The 20,293-nt window shown below is 39.8% G+C and overlaps 1 protein-coding gene across 1 annotated transcript in view; it reads left to right on the top strand.

The window, feature by feature from the left end:
• SDK1 (sidekick cell adhesion molecule 1) overlaps positions 1–20,293 on the top strand; it is a 1,142,665-nt gene that overhangs the window by 978,901 nt on the left and 143,471 nt on the right. Inside the window, 2 exon segments of the mRNA XM_043999243.1 lie at positions 8,069–8,263; positions 13,071–13,272. Coding sequence (XP_043855178.1) covers positions 8,069–8,263; positions 13,071–13,272 — 397 coding nt within the window.

Genomic DNA, 20,293 nt, shown 5'->3' with positions numbered 1-20,293 from the left:
TCTGACATGACTAATTGCCTAGCCTCAATGCAGAAATTGATGCCAGCCAAGATGATTAGAAGCCCAGTGAAAATCATTGGCAATATTCCCTTGCTGCTATAGGTTTATAGTTCTAATCTATATTGTTATATAAGATATAAGAATGCTTTTGATTCTAAGGCTAGTGAGCTGAAGTTCTCTGTTTTGTTATTCTCAAGATATTTTAGAATCATAATATCTTCCATTCTAAGTGGACCTAAGGGGTTATCTAGTCTAACCCTCCCCCCCCAGTGGAGAAATCCCATCTGCCACCTCATGACAGATGGCATCCACCCACTGCTTGGATATTGATATGAGGCAGCCCTCTATTCTAAGGCACCCGTTCCATTGCAGGATAGCTCTGGTCCTTAGAAATCTCTTCCTTAAATTTCATTGTTTCCCATTAAGAGGCTTTTGGTTTTTTTTCTTCATCTTTCCCTCCCCTCACAAACTGAACAACAAAAGAAAAAGAAAACCCTCATGACAGATATGCATAGTCAAATGAAGCAATGTTGGCAGTGTCCAAAATGTTTGTCTCATCCTGAGTTTTTATTTCATCCCCTCTCAGGAGATAGGTAGCATCCTTCATCATTGGTCCTCTGGAGTCATGGTTGGTCATTGTATCAATCTGAGTTCTAAATTCTTTCAACATTGTTTTTCTTTATAATGTTTATTTTCATTGTATAAATTGGTTACTCACTTTACATAGAGGTCTTCCCAGTTTCCTAGGAAACTGACCATTTTATCATTCTTTATGGCACAAAACTCTTCCATCACATTCATATTCCAATTCAAACACCCCTTTTGTAATCCTTGTCACTCTGAGGAATATGAGGTAGAAATTCAGAGTTGCTTTAATTTGAATTTCTATAATTATTGGGAGAAAAATTTTATATGATTATTATTTGTTTTTGTTTTGTTTTTGTTTTTGTTTTTGTTTTTTGTGGGGCAATGGGGGTTAAGTGACTTGCCCAGGATCACACAGCTAGTAAGTGTCAAGTGTCTGAGATCAGATTTGAACTCAGGTCCTCCTGAATCCAAGGCTAGTGCTCTATCCACTGTGCCACCTAGCTGCCCCCTATATGATTATTGATTACTTGGATTTATCCCTTTGAAAACTGCTTATTTGTATCCATTTACCATTTATGTATTGCAAAATTACTCTTATCTTTATAAATTCAATCAATTCATGATATATATTGAAAATGAAAATTTTATCAGAGAAAACATTCTGCAAATATTTTCCTGCTCACCTGTTAATGTTCTTCATTTAGCCACATTGGTTTTGTTTGTGAAAAATTGACCATTCTTTTTTTTGTTGTTCCCTTATTTGGTCAGGAACTCTTCCCACATGAGATAAAAAAAATATTTTTTTCCTTGCTCCTCTAATTTGCTTTTACATCTAAGTCATGTATCTATTGGAAAGTTATTTTTGCCTCTAGTGTGAGATGTTGATATATAAGTAATTTCTGCTAAACTGCTTTCCAGTTTTCCCAGTAGATTTTTTCAAACACTGGGGCCTACCCTTTGTATTTTACATATGAAAAAGTAAGGACAAGAAGGGGAAATCAACTTGCCCAAAGTCACAAAATTAGTGTGTGCTAAAGCCAAGATTTTAACTCAGGTTCTTTGACTTTATTTCCAGTGTTCTTTCACTTGACTACATTGCCTTTATGACCAACCCCTTCATTTTTAGATGAGAAGACTGAGGCTCATAGGAAGCAATTGACTTGCCCCAGGTCACATGGGTAGTAAGTAGCTGACTCAGGTCCTCTAACTCAAAATACAGCAAGCTTCTTCCACATTGTTCTGCCCCCATGCCATTTAGCTATATGCAAGGCCTGTGATACATCCACCTTTGTATCCTTATCACCTAACCCAGCACGTATTGAATAAAGGGTTATTGAATAAATGACATAGAGGCTCCCAGTGTTCCTGGGTGTTACTTTAGGTCCTTAGAACACATTGGTTCCTTCTAGCCACTCTCATGGGACTGGAGTTTTGAGGAACATTTCCCCAAATAAAACATTTGTAGGGCTTTTCCCCTGTATCACATCGCCGATGGATGTGCATGTGGAAGGTAAGGCTGAAGCCTGCCCATACTCAGTCCTTGGGCAGTTTACCTTTCATATGGTTTTGCCTGTGGATGTGAAGCAAGGTGTAGTGGCTAAACCTGTTCCCATAGTCAACAAAGATGTAGGGCTTCTCCCCTATGTGGACTCACTGATGGAGGTTAAAGTCGGTCCTTCAGCTAAAATCTTTCCTACAATCAGGGCATCACAGTGGTTCCTCTCCTCTCTGTGTTCTTTGGTGAAACACAAGTGGACACTTATAATGGATTCTTTTCCCACAGCCCCCTCATCAGTAGTGTTTGAGTCCCTTTGGCAATAATGGGTAAGGATGAGAATGTTTCCAGCAGCAACTCTTCTCCCATTCCCCAAGAGCCTACCTTACTTGGGATAGGTCTTTCTTAGTTTGAGAATTTCCCTTTCCCTTCCTTTTTTTTTTTTTTTTTTTTTTACAGGTGGGAGTGTTCCTGGTATGGCAGCACTGACAAGATTTCTCTCAGGAACAAGGGGACATGGGGAGTTATCGGATCTTCCTTATAAATCCCTTTCCTTGCCCTCTGTTCTAGTACTCCTTCCTGGGCTCAAAGAAGGTGCTAGCTTGGAGATCTCAATCTCAGGGTTCTTTCTCTTGAGGATTCTCATTACAGACCCTCTTCTCACAGCTTGATTTGGCCCCTCCTAGTATCTGCTCTTCTCTGACCAAGCAGGGTTTCACATCCTTGGTCTCTTTGCCTTTATCATCAAGACAATGAGATTCAATTGCAGAACAGAGATTCTAAGAGTACCCATAAGCTCCTAGCTTTACCACAACATATCATTGTAGAGTTCCTTCTTCCTGGGATACAGATGCTCCCAATCTTCCCATAAGAAACTCAGCTACATGAGTAAAAGTCAAGGCTGTCAGGTCCATGGGTATGTACCCTACCTGAATCCCAGCTCTGGGGTGTGGTACCTCTATATACTAGTCTCTAAAGAAGCTACTTTCAAAAGCATGTGGTGGATCTTGGACATCTCTGGGCCATTTTCTTCAGGCTCTTGGTTCAATCCCTCCTACAAAGTCAGAACTTCTTCACAATTCTTCAACTTTTCTTCTCTCTCCTGGGCCCAGATCTCTCTGGGTAAGAGTGTCATATGCTCCAAAATTGTTGTAGTTGTTTTAGTTGTTTTGACTCTTTATGACCACATTTGGGGTTTTATTGGCCAAGATACTGGAGTATTTTGCCATTTCTTTCTCCAGATCATTTTGCAGATGATGAACTGAGACAAACAGGATGAAATGACTTGCCCAGAGTCACACAGCTACTAAGTGTCCAAATCTGTTGAACTCGGGTCTTCCTGGCTCCAGGCCAGGAACTTTATCCATTATGCCACCTAGCTGCCCCACTGTTCCAATACTAGAAGATATAGAATTTGTTCCTTAATCTGAATGCTTCGTTTCAGTCACTAAGGAGACAGAGCTTCTGGAACTAGGCCAGAGTCTCTCCAGACATTGTTTTCTCCTCTTTTGGAAACATTGCTGGGAGGTCTTGGGTTTAGGGACCTTTTCGCAAGGAGTTTCTTTATCCTTTTCTAACTTCCCTAACAGAAGGAGTACCTTGGCTTTAGGTGCAATGGCCATCTCAAAAAAAAAAAAAAACGCCTCTCTGGGTCTTAAGGCAGTTTTCTTTTGTCCATCAGGCATGGTGATCTTCCAACACCCTTAATCTCCCAGTAGTTTCAGCCTATAAGCCTCCTCGGGTCTTAATTCTGTTCTCTCTTCTGGACTGTCCCATAGCATTGAGTCTCTTACTTGCAGTTAAACTGTGTACTCCCACAGGCTCTTCCTAGACCAGCCTCTCTACCCTCCCCCTAAACACATAAACTCTTCATTATAGTTCAGAGAATCTAAGTTGGAAGGGACCTTAGAAGCCATCGACTTGGACAAAAATCCCCACTACTACATTTCTAACAAATGGTCAAAGAAAATTAGAATTAAAATCTGTCTTCTTGCAATGTCAACCCATTGTTCCAATTTGGTTTGGTTCAATAAATATTTTATTAAATGTGTCTTCTAAACCTTTTCTTTGAAGCTACACAAAATAAGTCTTCTCACTCTTCAAAATGACAGGTTTTCAGATATTGGAAGATAGCTTCCATATCCACCAAAGAATATTTTGGTTTTATTTTTCCCCCTCCAGGCTAAATAGCACTAGTTCCTTTTGTTTTCTTTCTCTTTCTTTGCTTCCAACATCCATTGAGGCCATTTGGCACCTTCCCAGTTCCTGCCCTGTGTAATTTGTCCAGATATGAAATGATGTCCACTACCATGACATATGGGAGACACCAAGTACAATAATTAGATGGAGGTCACATCTATAGTCTATACTAGCACTAAGCCTCCTACTATTGCCAGCTGCCATTAACTTCATTATAATCTATATTATAAAAGCAAAAGGACACTGACACAAAATGGAAAAGCACCCATTCTGAACATAATGACTGCCATCTGGAGTCCATTTAAATTCTGCTCTTCACAGGTGGTAATATATGCTAGGATGTGGGTACACCTTTCTCTGGGGCAGGTTGTCATCAAACTGTGCCTTCCTATCCTCAGATGGTTCTTAACTACGTCCTTCTCTAAATCTAACATACTAGGCTTTCTTCTATTTCTTTTATTATTTCGTACATACTGATGAAACAATCAGGCTGCCTTTCTGTTCCCTCTCACTTTTGTTTACAGTCCTGCATAGAACTGAGAATGGGAAGAGACCTTAGACATGATCTAGTTAACCCCTACATTTTATTTTAACAACAGCGGCATTTTCTCAATGATGGCTTTTATATCATTTCTTGTACACAAAGTCATTATTGTGTCAGGTAGTTTATACTAACTGTACAATTTTCTTTGTTACTTACAATTGTGATTCTTCTGAGATCATAGTGTTCTATGAGCTTCAGCCATATAGTATTCACTGGCAGAATATTGGTGATGAAAAGATGGTTTTTCCCCACAACCATCACTTAGTATTGTTGAAATACATATACGGTTTCCCAAATGGTACATCCTGACTACCTTCTATTCAATTCTCGGCCCAGCTCATTTTTCACCACTAGTGCTTTTTCAAAATAGATATACTAAGTGGGTCAACCAGCTAACTACACGCCATAATTTAAGATTCTTTTTTTTTTTTTTTGGTGAGGCAATTGGGGTTAAGTGACTTGCCCAGGGTCAGACAGCTAGTAAGTGTTAAGTGCCTGAGGCCGGATTTGAACTCAGGTACTCCTGACTCCAGGGCGGGTGCTCTATCCACTGTGCCACCTAGCTGCCCCATAATTTAATAAATAAGCATTCTTCATCCACTTTGTTTTCTTGTTGTGCATAGCTGGGCTGATCTTCTTTGAGTAATTGTGAATCTTATTGCTGAAACCCTCTCATGTACCTAGGCTTAATGCAATTAGTACAGTGTCATGTAGTGTGTGTGTATATATATATATATATATATATATATATATATATATATATATATATATATATATATATATATATATATATATATATATATATAGTAATATATGTAGATACAAAACACTATTTATAAGATGGTTATGAGTATTTTCTGGCATTTCTTTTGATGTTTGTCTTCCCATGACATGTAACAGTCATTACCTATGCTTGCCAAAGGCTTCCTAGTTTGACTATTAATCCCCTGGGGAGACACCATCAAGTTCTTTTTGTCAATGGCCTTACTCTTTCATTTCTTGGTCTTCTACCTGGTGTGAAGCCAGGGGATTAACAGAACAGTAATTGTCTAGCATAATAAGTACAGCATGGATCAATGATAGATACTGCCTGTTCTCTCCAGAAGGCTGGGCACAGCAATAATTTATTTTCTGATAGTTCAGGGTCCTTTTTCTTCCTCAATTCTAGCTTATAGGAAGAAGAACATGTGATCCTCCTGCCACCAACACACATGCGTGCACATGCACACATACACACTCACACCCACATGTATGAGAAACAGAAGGACCCTTTGCCTAATCTCTTTGTTTATCTTGTATATGGTTATATTTGATCTGTTCCCTGTAACACATATCCTTAAACTCATCTAATTATCCCATTTCCTTCCTCACACACTTTAGCCCTTTTCTGTTAGAGGAATTTATATAGCCTTGACTACTCAGCAGTTGTCTCATGCAGGTTTCAAAAGAGTCTTTTTGTCTTTGTTATGTCCTATACTATTCTGGTTAATTTATTCAGACTCTTGTTCTGAAGGATTCTGGTTACACTCTCATCTTCATCCTGATGCTGATGCTATGGTGTTTCACTGCAGTACGTGAGGCATGAAGCATAAGGCATAAAACGGTACCTTAACCATTTATTGCCCAGCTGTTTCCTCAGTTGCCACAAGAACCTCTGTCATTGCACCCATCTCCACTGTTCATTTTCCAGCACCATAACTAATGGCTTTTAACTCCACATGTCAGCTCTCTTGAGCTCCCCCCACCCCCCCAGAAAAGGGAGTCCCCCCTGGTTGGCAATTTTTCCTATCCAATCTCTCTTTCCTTCCTCCATCACCTTCCTCTTGGAGGGCCTGTGATATTCACCTATGAAAACTTTTAGCTTTCTGCTCTTATAAGATCCAGTGCAAAGACAAGTATTCAAGTAAGAGCTGGCATTGGGAGTTCATGCTTGAACCTCTGCAGAAGGCTTTGTAGTTCAAAGGATGAGGTGAACATTAGCAAAAAGTGGTGAAGACAGAGTTCAGCTGGCTCAGGTTTGATTTTTTTTCCCCTTTACCTGTTCTCTCTAGAAGAACTTGAAGCATTGAAAAGTTTGATTTTTATTAATTTCAGGACAACAAAGCCCTGGTCCATTATGGTTTCAATCATTTTGGGAATTTAACATTTGGACCACAAGTTCTTAGCAAGCTCAAAAAAAAAAAAAAGAGCACCTGTCACTGCTATTTGTGGCAAAAGAATTGAAAAGTTGGCCTTTCTTCCTCAGGGACCATTTGTCTCCCTACTATAGGAGGGTTTTGGATGGCCTGGTTGAAGTGATCTGGGCACTATTAGTGTCTGATCATCTGTCAACTCTTAATAATCAAGTCACTTTGAGAGAAGTTTAGAGCCTACAGAGTCCTCACTAGACTGATTAATAAGAGCTTTCCTGCTTGTTGGCAGGAAGGGTGTTATTCAAAGCAGAACATGCCATCCCCTGTCTTCCCCTTCACCTCCACCCCAGCTCAGAGTTGCCTGAAGTGTTCCAACTTGGGAGACAGAGAAGATACAGGAAGGTTTTGTGGGTTTTTTTTGACATAAAGAAATAGAAATGTGCTTGTGCCATCAATTACAGCTTTGGGATGCTGGGTATCTGTGAGCAGATAGGGAAGATGAAAAGGAGTAACTATGAATAACAGATGTGAGAGTCAACTGGATATGTGGTATGGCTATCCAGGATGCTGTACTGTCTAAGCAAGCGAGGTACTGCATATTTTAAAAACTAGTCTAGCAACATGGTATTCTGCTCCCCATCCTTGCAAGGGTATGTATGTGTTTACAGGCAGGGGTGATGGTGTTGGGATGGAAAAGGAGATTAGTTTCTCTGTACTGACTCACCCTGTCAAAAACAATTGTGTGGACTCTGCTGGCCCTTGTGGCATTCTCTCAGCGTACCAATGTACTCTGGAAAGATGAAACTGTTTTCACATCTTGTTCCTGTGAAGGATGAAAAGTGAAACAAGTTTCATGGTGAATTAGTGCTCAAAAGGTCCTTCCATTCATCACTGTTTGAGTAATTTCCCTTTTAATACACTATATCTGCATTTGAGATGTTGGGGGCAGGGAATAAGTGGTTAAAAAAAGAAGAAATGGTTTTGTTTGTCTCCCCAGTAAATAAGTAATTGGGATGCACTAGGATTCCAGCATTATCCTTCCCTAAAAGAATGTACAACAAAGCTACATCTTTTTCTCTGATCTTTTTGCCTTGGTTAATGTATATGCAGGGTATCAGATTGCATATCGTCTTGCAACCAGCAGTCCCAACAAGTTTACCACTGTTGAAGTTGGTTCTACTGTCAGGCAGTTCACTGCCACAGATCTCACTCCGGAGTCAGCATACATCTTCAGGGCATCAGCAAAGACAAGACAGGGATGGGGGGAGCCTTTAGAAGCCACAGTCATCACAACTGAAAAGAGAGGTAAGACTTAAAGATCATTTTCCAAAATCATAGAGAGAATGCATGTGGCAAATTTGTACTCTCCTTTCCTGAACTCGTTCAATCTTTAGCTTTCCTGATTGTATCATATTTTAATCTTTATATTATCCTAACTGCTGCCTGAGTCAGGTCTTTTTGTTCAGTCGCCCTCCACTTTTAAGTTTTCTTGACATATAGGTCAGCCAACAATGGCAAACCCAGACCAGGTAGCGTTCAATGCAATGTGGGTCATCTCCTCAGACTTCCCTCTTGCCAGAAAGCTTCATTTGTGGCTTCCCTCCAGTCCAACCCCAAATGACCTGCCATTGTTTCCCTAACTTGATATATACTCCCCTAAATTGTCAGTAGAGTCCAACCTCTGTGGGCCAAATGTCCTTCTTGTTACTCTTAATGCTGATTTTCCCTAAGTAAAATGTTAGACAAAGCTAAAAGCATGTTTCTATTGTCTGTTTCCAACTATGCTATAATCCTGTCACTGAGACCTAGCTAGCACACTCCAAAAGTGAACAATGAGGATATTAACCCTTAACTGTCCCTGTTGTCTCAGGCATCTCCTTTCAGCTTTCCAAAACTATTATAACATTAATACTTCTTACTATTAAGGATCAAGATTTTCAGTTGCAACCATTGACCAAATAGATTTTATAAAATAATATTTTGGCAGACAGTCTAAAAGGATGAGTGAATCAATACAGATCCCACTTACACTATAAGCTACAAGGTCAGGGAAGAATGCACTAAACCCAATATATTTGAAAAGCAACAAGAGATGTTTAGGTCAAATCCAAGCATTGCTAGAGTCTCCAATCACCTGATGTTAGATTTCAGAAGAAAAATATTTATGGAGCATGCCTATATTTAAAAGGAAGATGTATTTAAAAGAAGAGAACTTCCTTTTCAGATTCTGAAAATGTTCAAGTGGTTTGGTTGTTTTTGTGGTGGTGGTTTGTTTTTTTGGGTTTTTTGGTGTGTTTTTTTTTTCAAGGCAATGAGGGTTAAGTGACTTGCCCAGGGTCACGCAGCCATTAAGTGTCAAGTGTCTGGGGCCAGATTTGAACTCAGGTCCTCCTGAACCCAAGGCCAGTGCTCTATCCACTGTGCCACCTAGCTGTCCCCTGTTTTTTTTAAGTATTTTATTATTTTCCAGTTATATGTAAGGAGTTTTCAACATTTGTTTTCATAGGATTTTTAGTTCCAAATTTTTCTCCCTCCCTCCCTTCCCTACCCCCTCCCCAAGACAGAAAGCAATCTGATATAGGTTATATATGTACAATCATATTAAACATATTTCTGCATTAGTCATATTGTGAAAGAAGAATCCGAGTAGGAAAAACTTCAAAAAAGAAGGAAAAAACTGGCCCAATAGTAGAAACAGTATGGTTCAATCTGCATTCATAATCCACAGTTCTTTTTTCTGGATGTGGAGAACATTTTCTATCATGAGTTCTTTGAAATTGTTTTGGATCATTGCACTGCTGAGAAGAGCCAAGTCTATCACCATTGTTCACACTATGTTGCTGTTACTGTGTACAATATTCTCCCCGTTCTGCTCCTCTCAGTCAGCATCTGTTCATGTAAGTCCTTCCAGGTTTCTTTGAACTCCTCCTGCTCATTGTTTCTTACAGCACAATAGTATTCTATTACATTCATATACCATAACTTGTTTAGCCATTCCCCAATTGAAGGGCATTCTTTCAATTTCCAATTCTTTGCCACCACAAAGAGAGCTGCTATAAATATTTTTGTAAATGTGGATCCTTTTCCCTTTTCTATGATCTTTTTGGGATAGTAGTGTTATTACTGAGTCAAAGGGTATGAACAGTTCCATAGCCCTTTGGGCATAGTTCCAAATTGTTCTCCAGAATGGTTGGATTCGTTCACAGCTTCGCCAGCAATGCATTAGTGTTCCAACTTTTCCACAGCTTCTCCAACATAAATTGTTCAAGTGTTAAGGCTTTTTGGTCCTCCTCCTGCACTAACTATAAAAAAATACAAGATGTTCTCATACTAGGCTAATATGTCATTCACATAATCGTCTATGCAGAACTAATATTAATTTTGATTGGTGTCTCTAAGAACTGGGTTCAAGTACTGTTTCTGACATGTACTGACTTAGTGATCCTAGGCAAGTCACTTAAATTTTCAGTGATGCCCTGGGTGAGTTTGGTGCCAGCCTGTATCTGTTGATAGAATTTCATCATCTTAGTCTTTAATTTTTTTCGTTTTGTTTTGTTTTGGCCTATGTATCTCCAAGTCCAAATTCCTCATTCTTCCATTTAAGTCCCTTCATAATCCATCCCTATTTTCTTTTTTTTTTCTCCAACTGTCTCCCTTCATTTTCCTCTGCCAGGTCAGCTTCCTAATTGTCCCCTGAATGTACCCTACTCATTTCTTAGTCTATGCTCTTATTTATCCCTTGCTATCTGTATGCCTTCTCTTTACCCATCTAAATCATACCTATCTTGCTAGATTCACCTTCTCTATGAAGCCTTCCAAGCAATTCTAGCCTATCCTGATGGCTCCTCTTCCTTCCTGACATCACATTGTGTTCCTCTTCTCTGCTTTCTGTACTTCAATATTCTCTCTCCAACAAAACTCTAGGTTCCTTTAGGGCAGGGGTTGTAGCATAAGCCTCTTTTGTTTCCACTGTAATCAGAAGCACAATGGTGAGCCCATAGTAAAGGCTCAATAAATATTTGAAATGAAGGGTCAACTTGCTGACAAATTTACTGTCCTCCGTGAGACAATAATAAAAAATATGAATTATCTAGAATTCATCATCATCCTAAAAGCCAAAAGATTTTGAACCTTGAGGTAGAAAGAATTACAAGGAAAAGGCTATTCACACTACATATTTGTGTATATTATATTACAAACCCAAGGACATAAATTGTTCCATAATTACCTTCCAAGTTATCTCTCTAATATATCACATGATTTTTCAAGGACAATTTTTCATTGGCCCATTAACTGGGCCTACTTTAACATCCTCTAGTTCTATTTTTAAAAGTTACTTGTATATTATCACTGATTACACATTAGCCACAGAACATAATTCCTATGTAGACATTGCACTAACAGTATTGCTTTTCAGTTATTTGAGCATTTGGGGATAGGTTAAGCGTGAAAGTCTTGCTCTAACACCCTATCTTCTTTGGAACTTATCCATAGCTGCATTTCTCTTATGAGCAAGGACCTAAAAGGGTTGGAACTAAGCTCTCTATTGGCTTGCAACTAAATGCCACTTCCATGGGTTTAGAACTCGTCATTTCTCTGAGAGTTGATATAGACCATTATAAGTACTCAGCATTTTTTATAGTAATCTATTAGGGAATAAAAAAATTAAACCCATATCAAGAGCCTGGGATTGGAGTTTTGCCAAAGGGTTAAAGTCAAATTTAAGTGCATTAAAATGAATCATATCTGAGTGTTAGGTATTAACATTAAGACCCTTTTTGATGTACACTAATCCACAAACACCTGCCTGATGCTGATAGAACAGAGTGGTGGCTTACACAGTTATAGCCCCACCAATAGCCCCTGGTGATGTTAAGGAAACTTTGCTGGCTCTTGCATATAGTTCTTTCAACTCTTGTGGTTCAGCCAGAGAAAATCTGAGAGAAGTACCAAGCCACCAAGTAGGCATTTTGATAAAGGGGAAAGGAGAGAATAAAATGCTATTAATACAGACTGAGCTTCAGAGAAATCAGGTTGTGTGAGGTGGGTGCTTATGGAAACAAGTGCTGATTAAGTTGAATCGAATAGCTTCTCACAGACAAGTCACTGTGGTGTCGACAATCAATTGCTGCTTTATTACATGCCACCCATTTTAATCAGAATCAATAATCTTCATGATAAACAATTAAACAATTATTCCTCACTCTATTGAGTTTCTCTATTGAAATCGATGGGGTGAGGAGACATGGTGACAGGAGAACAGATCTATATTCAGATACCATGTCTTGGCATCTACAGCACCTGCATGCCCATTCTCCATCTCCAGAGAGATGGCGTAACATGCCATTACCCTGAAGAATTCTACACAGTTGTTGGAACCAATTGTCTTTACTGTTTAGACTCAGGTCAAGGAATTTGAATCAGAAAATGCAGTGATATGAATACACTATAGTCAGGAAAGATAGAAATAAAGAAGGAAGGAAGGAAGGAAGGAAGGAAGGAAGGAAGGAAGGAAGGAAGGAAGGAAGGAAGGAAGGAAGGAAGGAAGGAAGGAAGGAAGGAAGGAAGGAAGGAAGGAAGGAGTGGGAAAGGAGAGAGGGAGAAAAGAAAGGGAGGGGGAGGGAAGGAGGGGAGAAAGAGAAAGAAAAAAAGAAAAGAGTAAAAAAAAATAACCGGAAGGTGATTAGAAGTACAGACAGGTTTCCTACAGTCTCAGTTGTCACTCAAAGTCACTTGTATTTGATGTCCTGGGTGCTGTTGGGTAAATCTTTTATTGATTCTCTTCTGTTTTCCACCAGTAACTGGCTTGTCTCTGTTGAGAATGGAGTGTTCTAAGAGGAAGCAGGTATTTTCCAATCAAAGTATTTCAGCATCAGAGTTATAGTCTTTCTAGAGTCAGTTATAAGGATGGCTACATGGAGCCCTATGTTTCATATAAAACTGGCAAGCATTTTTAGTAGCTCTACTTTACATCTTTAATGTCAAAATTACTTATAGTGGACAATGCAGAATAAGATAGTTGTTATCGGCAGAATGGGTCAGTTTCAGGTGGGAAGGTTTCAAGATCAAAGTTTTCTGCATTTGTGTCAGTCATTCTTTGGTTTCATTTCAGATCGCCCAGCACCGCCCCGACATCTTTTGCTTCCCCAGTCAGAAGTGACCTCTCGGAGCCTACAGCTCCAGTGGGTCCCAGGCAGTGATGGGTCATCGCCGATACGGTATTTCACAGTACAGATCCGAGAACTGCCGGGAGGAGAGTGGCAGACCTACTCCTCATCCATCAGCCACGAGGCCACAGCCTATGTTATTGAAAGGTAACACAAAGCATCCCAGGAGTCAAATAGAATTGGTCATGTTGTTGGTAACTAACTTCTAAGGGCAACTTCTAAGAATGTCAAATGGATTGGATTGAGGTTAAGTGATTTATTTGATTAACATGAATCCTGGCATGGTACTAGGGTACAATGCAAAAATGACTAACTCTGGGAGCAGCAGCTAGGTGGCACAGTGGATAGAGCACCGGCCCTGGATTCAGGAGGACCTGAGTTCAAATCCGGCCTCAGACACTTAACAATTACTAGCTGTGTGACCCTGAGCAAGTCACTTAACCCCAATTGCCTCACACACACACAAAAAATTACTCTGGGGTCAGAGGACCTAGATTCGGATCCTGACTCTGTCACTCTGTGTAACCCTGGGCAAATCACCTCACTTCCCTGGGCCTCAATTTTTCCTTCTTTAAAATGTGGGTTTGCGATTATAGGGCCTCAGAGGTCTCCTTTCAACCAGAGGGTATCCTATGATACTATTCCTAATTCAGCGCCATTGTAATAGGGAATGGGAGTCTGAGGGGGTGTGGTACTGCTGCAGAGAGGCTTGTGAAAATGATTAACAATTGGCTTTTGTATAGCATTTCCTGTCTTCCATGTGTTTTCCACCATTTTTTGTTGCTTCTCTTGTTGACTTAACCCTTAGAGAATATAAGATTCCAAATAATCAGGAAAACATTTATTTTTCAGTCACATAGTCTTTGATATGACCTATAAAAACAATTCACATCCAAATGAGGAACTATAGGGAAATGCTTTGTATGGTTTCACACCTGAGCATCTCTCTTCTGGATCCTGAGCACCCTTATGGGAAGAATCTCCTGCATATGTTGCAACCCTACTCTCTCTGTGTGTCTTTCTTTTCTTTTCTTTTTTTTCTTTTTGGCAGGGGCTGGACCTGTGATTTCATTGGCATAGAGAACTCCCTCTAATAATACAGAAAGCTTGCAAATTTTTGTCTTGGGGAGTTACGTAGGGCACTGAAAGGTTAAATTACTTGCCCAGGGTTTTATAGATAGTATATGTTAGAGATGGAACTTGAAATGAGGTTTCTCTGACTCTAAGCCTCTTTACCTATCCATTACTGAATGCCGTTGCTCTCTGACCCCTCTCATCATCCTTTTTTTTTTTTTTTTTTGGCGGGGCAATGAGGGTTAAGTGACTTGCCCAGGGTCACACAGCTAGTAAGTATCAAGTGTCTGAGGCCAGATTTGAACTCAGGTCTTCCTGAATCCAGGGCCAGTGATTTATCCACTGTGCCACCTAGCTGCCTGACCTCTGACCCATCTCAAGTGAGTGTCTCATGCTTTCTGTACTCACCACCCTACTATACTTGGTGGGAAAATGGAATAGGTCTTAGTGATGATGATGATGACAATGACCAGGATGATGGTGGTGGTAATGATGATGATGATGAAGAAGAAGAAGAAGAAGAAGAAGAAGAAGAAGAAGAAGAAGAAGAAGAAGAACAAGAACAAGAACAAGAAGAACAAGAACAAGAAGAACAAGAAGAACAAGAACAAGAACAAGAACAAGAAGAACAAGAACAAGAACAAGAACAAGAACAAGAAGAAGAACAAGAAGAAGAAGAAGAAGAAGAACAAGAAGAACAAGAACAAGAACAAGAAGAACAACAAGAAGAACAACAACAAGAAGAAATGAAAAAATTTATATAAAAGTCCTCCTACGCTGCCTCATTATGGTGTAAAGGTGACCCTGTATTCTTGAAGGTTATACCCCTGCAGTGCAAGCTACCAGTCAGGCAAGGCTTTGAGGTATGGTTTCAGTGCCAGACAGCTTTCTGAGCCTCACCCTGTTCAAAGTAGGTTATCACCAGAAGGTTGGCCACCACAGCACAAATCTTTTATTTCACAGCAAACCATGAGGCAGAATATTTATGTGGTGCTTTGTAATTTCCAAGGCAAGTCCCCATATGTTTTGTCCTTTGAATCTGATAACAATTCAGTGAGACAGTTAGGACAGGAAACATGGTCCACATTTCACCAGATTAGGAAACTAAAAATGCTCTGCTCCCTTGCGAGATATGGTTGCCTCTATTGTCATTTCCCAACTAAATATTCTGGGATTCTCTGAGCCCGTAACCCAAAGGTCAGTTCATTGAAACCAACCTTCTTCTGCTCATTAGTTTGTGCTAAAGTGTGATGTAGCAAAAAGAGCATTGTATTTGGATCTGAAAGAACTGGGCTGTATGGAAAGCTGGTTCAGGCTCTAAATTGCTGTGTGACCTGGGACAAGCCGCTCCATCTCTCTGAGCCTCATTTGCCTTGTAACAATTGGAATGAAGCCACCTGTTGGAGACCTACTGTAGAAGAGTTCCACCCATGAAGCGAAGGTCTTTGAGGGCAAGACCAGGAGTCTTTTCTTTGGTGGCAGGAAGTGACGCGGGCTAGTGGGAGGAGGAAGGAAGAGACTGGCGCTCAGTCTCTAGCTCTTTCCTTTGGACTCTGGTGGAGAGCGGAGCTAGAAATGTGCTCTCCCTTTAATAGATAGGAATCTAGGCCTTTCTCTCTCTTTATCAAATTCTTATTCTCCTTAATAAACGCTTAAAAGTCTAATTCTTGCTAAAGCTTATAATTTATTGGCGACCACTCATTAAATAGTTTAGACAATTTAGCTAGAATTTTAGCCCTGAACAGCCTCTTCCATAAAAAATCAGTGTTCTGACTTGATGATCCCTAAAGCCTCTTCCAGCATCAACATTGTGATTCTATGGCTTGCCTAAAGTCCTTCAGGGGATATGTGGAAGGCAAAAAAACCCACAAAAAACACAACAACAAATGAAACCAAAACAGCTGAACTTTGTCTTCACACATTTCTGCTCATACTTTGAACTAGCCAGGCTAAAGCCTAGGACTTTTGACTCTCTTGGAGTGAGGTCATGTTGGGAGCTGTAGTAATTTCAGCTGAAATCACTCAACATCTACAGCAAGGAATTTGCCTGCTCCTTCCCAATGAAGTATATATCTCCCCAAGGGCCTCCGTATTCTCATAACAGGGCACTCAGAAGTGTCAAAACCTTTTTTTTTTTCTTATAAACAACTACCTCATTACCCAAACTTAAATCATATGATTGTTTTGGACTGGAGACACTGGGAACCTAATTCAATTAGCTATGTGTTCAGGGATATAAATAATCTCACCCTTTTGTATAACTGTCTGAAAAAAGTCCCAAATGCAGTGCCTGTAGTCAAGCCCTCTGAAATCAAACAGACTAATTGTGTGCTTTGGACTTGATGTTGAAAACCGAAAGGTCCATGTTTCAAGACAGACAGTTTAATTTGGTGGAAGAGAGACTGTTGTCAATTTCCTAATGGGGTAGAACTAGGACAAATGCTTACTCTACCTGTCAATAAAAAACATTTAACTGTCAGAACCTGGGAAAAGCAATATTTTGTACCAGCTATAGTGTAATCTCCCTTAATGTTTAATAATCCCTGCCTCTTAGTTTTATTTGTATAGGCTACCTGAGTTGCATGAATTGTGTGGCCAGAAAAATTGCAGTTTTAACCACTGAAAGGCACATAGAACAGCTTTTACTTTTGAAATGTATATCATTTAAAATAAAAAGTTCATTCCCATAGATAGCATTATCATCACCACCACCACCATCATCGGTTATATATTGTGCCATTTAAGTTTTGTGATTATATAAATAATGATATTTAATTTATTATTATAATACTTGTTTTTATATGTACATGTTATATCACTAAATTTTTACTCTATCTCTAGGTATGCTCCTTCCCTTCAAAGCATTTATAATCTAGTTTAGGGGTTGTTGCTTTTTTGTGTCATGGACCCCTTTGGTAGTATGGTGAAGCCAATGAATCAGAATCTTTTTAAATGCATAAAATAAAATACATAGTCTTTATTCTGTAGACAGGTGAGAAAACATTGAAGGTTTTTGAGAAAATGTTGATATCATTATTTTTATTAGTATATATCATTCGTTCATTCTGGCAATTGTGTATTTCTTTGCATCTGATTCCATTTAAAAAGCATTTATTGAGTATTTAATAAGGCACTGTAGAACTATTGATCAATTACATTTTATTTGTGTAACTCATGTCTTCCTGACAAAATTGTAACTCCTATAAGGTGGAGACTGTGGTTTATATAGTACTTGCTTTTTAAAAAAGAAATCTTCCTTAGAACTTACAACTAATTACCCTATAGGTGACATGTATTCATATGTATGTATATGAATGTATGCATATATAGTTGAATGAAAACCTCATTTTAATGGATTTGATCTAAGTGATTGTAAATAGCCTGAAGAAAAAAAAAAGCATATTTTCTGTTTATTTGCTCATAGTCAAATGTATTTCAGACAAATGGAAATTCAGTCACTGGCATTGTGTTAGATGTGGTATAGGGAGGAGGAGGAAGAAGAGAAGAAGAAAGAGAAGAAGAAGAAAGAGGAGGAAGAAGAGGAGGAGAAAAGGAGGAAGAGAAAAGGAGGAGAAGAAAAGGAAGAGGAGGAAAAGGAGGAAGAGGAGGAGAATGAAGAGGAAGAGGAAGGGGAAGAGAAGAAGGAGGAGGAGGAGAAAAAGCAGCAACAATAACAATTAGCATTTATGTAGCACTTTAAGTTTGCAAAATGCTTCTTGTGGTCATCCCAACAACACCGGAAAATAGGCACTATGATCATTTTAGAAATGAGGAAACTAAGTCCGAGAGTGGCTAAGTGACTTGCCCAGGGTTATGTTCTTATCTGAGTACCCCATTTTAAGGCAGGACGTTGCCAAATGGGACCACATCCAGAGCAAGGTGAACAGAATGGGGAGAGACCTGAACACTGTCATCTCTAGGAAGGAATTGGAGAAAAGAAAACTTGGCTAAAGGGGACAAATGATTCCTCCTTTCAAGTACTTGGAGGGTGGGGCAGCTAGGTGGTGCAGTGGATAGAGCACCAGCCCTGGAGTCAGGAGTACCTGAGTTCAAATCTGGCCTCAGACACTTGACACTTACTAGCTGTGTGACTCTGGGCAAGTCACTTAACCCCAATTGCCTCATGAATGAATGAATGAATGAATGAATGAATGAATGAATGAATGAATAAATAAATGAGAGAGAGATCAGACTCATTTTACCTGGTTCTCCAAGAGAACAAAAGTAAGAAGTACCGGTAGGAGTGGTAAGGAGGCAATTTTTCTACTTAATGTAAATAAAAAACTTCATCACTATAAGAGCCACACTGGAATTCTCTGAGTAGAGTCTAGAAAGTCACTTGTGCGAAAGGGGATTTCTATCAGGCACAGACTGACCTTGGTGACCTCTGAGGTCTCTTCTAACTCCCAGGTTCTGTGATTCCATCATTCTCTCCATCACTGACCTTGAAGAGCTTTCGTTTTGGCTCAAGACAGGACTGATATGAAACACACGGGGATGGGGGACAGGATAGGTGGTAAACTGGGAAGAGATGATTTAAACTATAGTAGTGGTTCAGAGAAGAAGGAAATCAAAGGAGGTTAGGTAGGTCGGGGAAAGCTTCATGCATATGGGACTTGAGTTGGGCTGGTAGCATTATAAGTGGATCAGAGGGGAAAAAAAAGGGCAGCTAGGTGGCGCAGTGGATAGAGCACCGGCCCTGGAGTCAGGAATACCTGAGTTCAAATCTGGCCTCAGGCACTTAACACATACTAGCTGAGTGACCCCTGGGCAAGTCACTTAACCCCAATTGCCTCACTGAAAAAAAAAAAAGTGGATCAGAGTCGGGGGACATTTCTAAGTATGTTGTAGGGAGAGGAGAGGAGATGGAATAACAAGAGCAAAGGGGCAAGGAAGGGAATGAGGATGATATGTGCAGGGACAGTAAGGAGGTCCACCTGAAAGGAGCAGAGGATGTGTGTTGAGAAGTAGGAAAGAAGGATAGATAACTAAATTAGACCAGATTGTGGTGAGTCTCAAAGGCCTGGTAAGAGTCTGGATTCAAAATCAACAATCATTTATTGAATGCCTATGATTTACTAGGCATGTGCAGGGTGTGGTGGATTCAAAGAAAAATGAAATAGTCCCTACCTTCAGGCAGCTTATATTCTATTAGGGGAAAGGAACATGAATGAATGTATTAATGAATAAATATCATTTATCAAATGCCTACTATGCCTTAGGCCCTGTGGATCCACTGCGCCACCTAGCTGACCCTCGCTCTCGCTCTCCTGCTCTCTCTTGTCTGTCTGCTAGAAATAGCTTAGATATATTACTGTATAATAATAATTAAGTTGATATAAAATTGTTTCTGGCAGATTTAAGTCTAAAATGCAGAATATATTATTAGTATTCATATGTTACCTTTAATAATGAGTTATTTGTTTTAGGCAATCTAAAATACTTATTCTTTAGTTTTATTCTATCCTTTCCCATCTTAATGCTTTGTACCATCTGACACTAACTCCCTCCATCCACAAGTTGATATCCTTCAAGACAGCTCATGCGGGGGCAGCTAGGTGGCACAGTGGATAAAGCACTGGCCCTGGATTCAGGAGGACCTGAGTTCAAGTCCAGCCTCAGACACTTAACACTTACTAGCTGTGTGACTGACCCTGGGCAAGTCACTTAACCCCAATTGCCTCACTTAAAAAACAAACAAACAAAAAACCAAAATAAGACAGCTCATGCTACCTCTTCTGTAAAGCCTGCCTTGAGCCCTCCTAGCTAGGGATGTCCCTCCCTCCTAGGATATTTCTTGACTTTGTCATCTCAGGTGCACTTGATAATATTCCATCTTAGATACCTGTATACATTTTCACTTTTGTCCCCTTCCCCACTACATTATGTAACCTCTTTGAATAGGACTGTATGGTTGTTTTTTCTAGTTTTGCACGCCCTGCAGCTCCTAATACATCTTAGACATAGCTGAGGAAAGGGAAGAGAAAAAGAACACAGAAGGAGAGAGGGGAGGGATGGAAGGAGAAGGCAAGAGGGATCAAAAAGGAGAGGAAGGAGCTGAGGAGCGAGGAAGTCCTTGGTAGCCATCACCCAG

This window comes from Dromiciops gliroides, chromosome 1 (genome assembly GCF_019393635.1).
Source record: "Dromiciops gliroides isolate mDroGli1 chromosome 1, mDroGli1.pri, whole genome shotgun sequence".
NCBI classification, from domain to species: domain Eukaryota; kingdom Metazoa; phylum Chordata; class Mammalia; order Microbiotheria; family Microbiotheriidae; genus Dromiciops; species Dromiciops gliroides.
The sequence above is the reverse complement of the archived record's forward strand: the minus strand, read 5'-3'. Positions and strand labels throughout refer to the sequence as shown.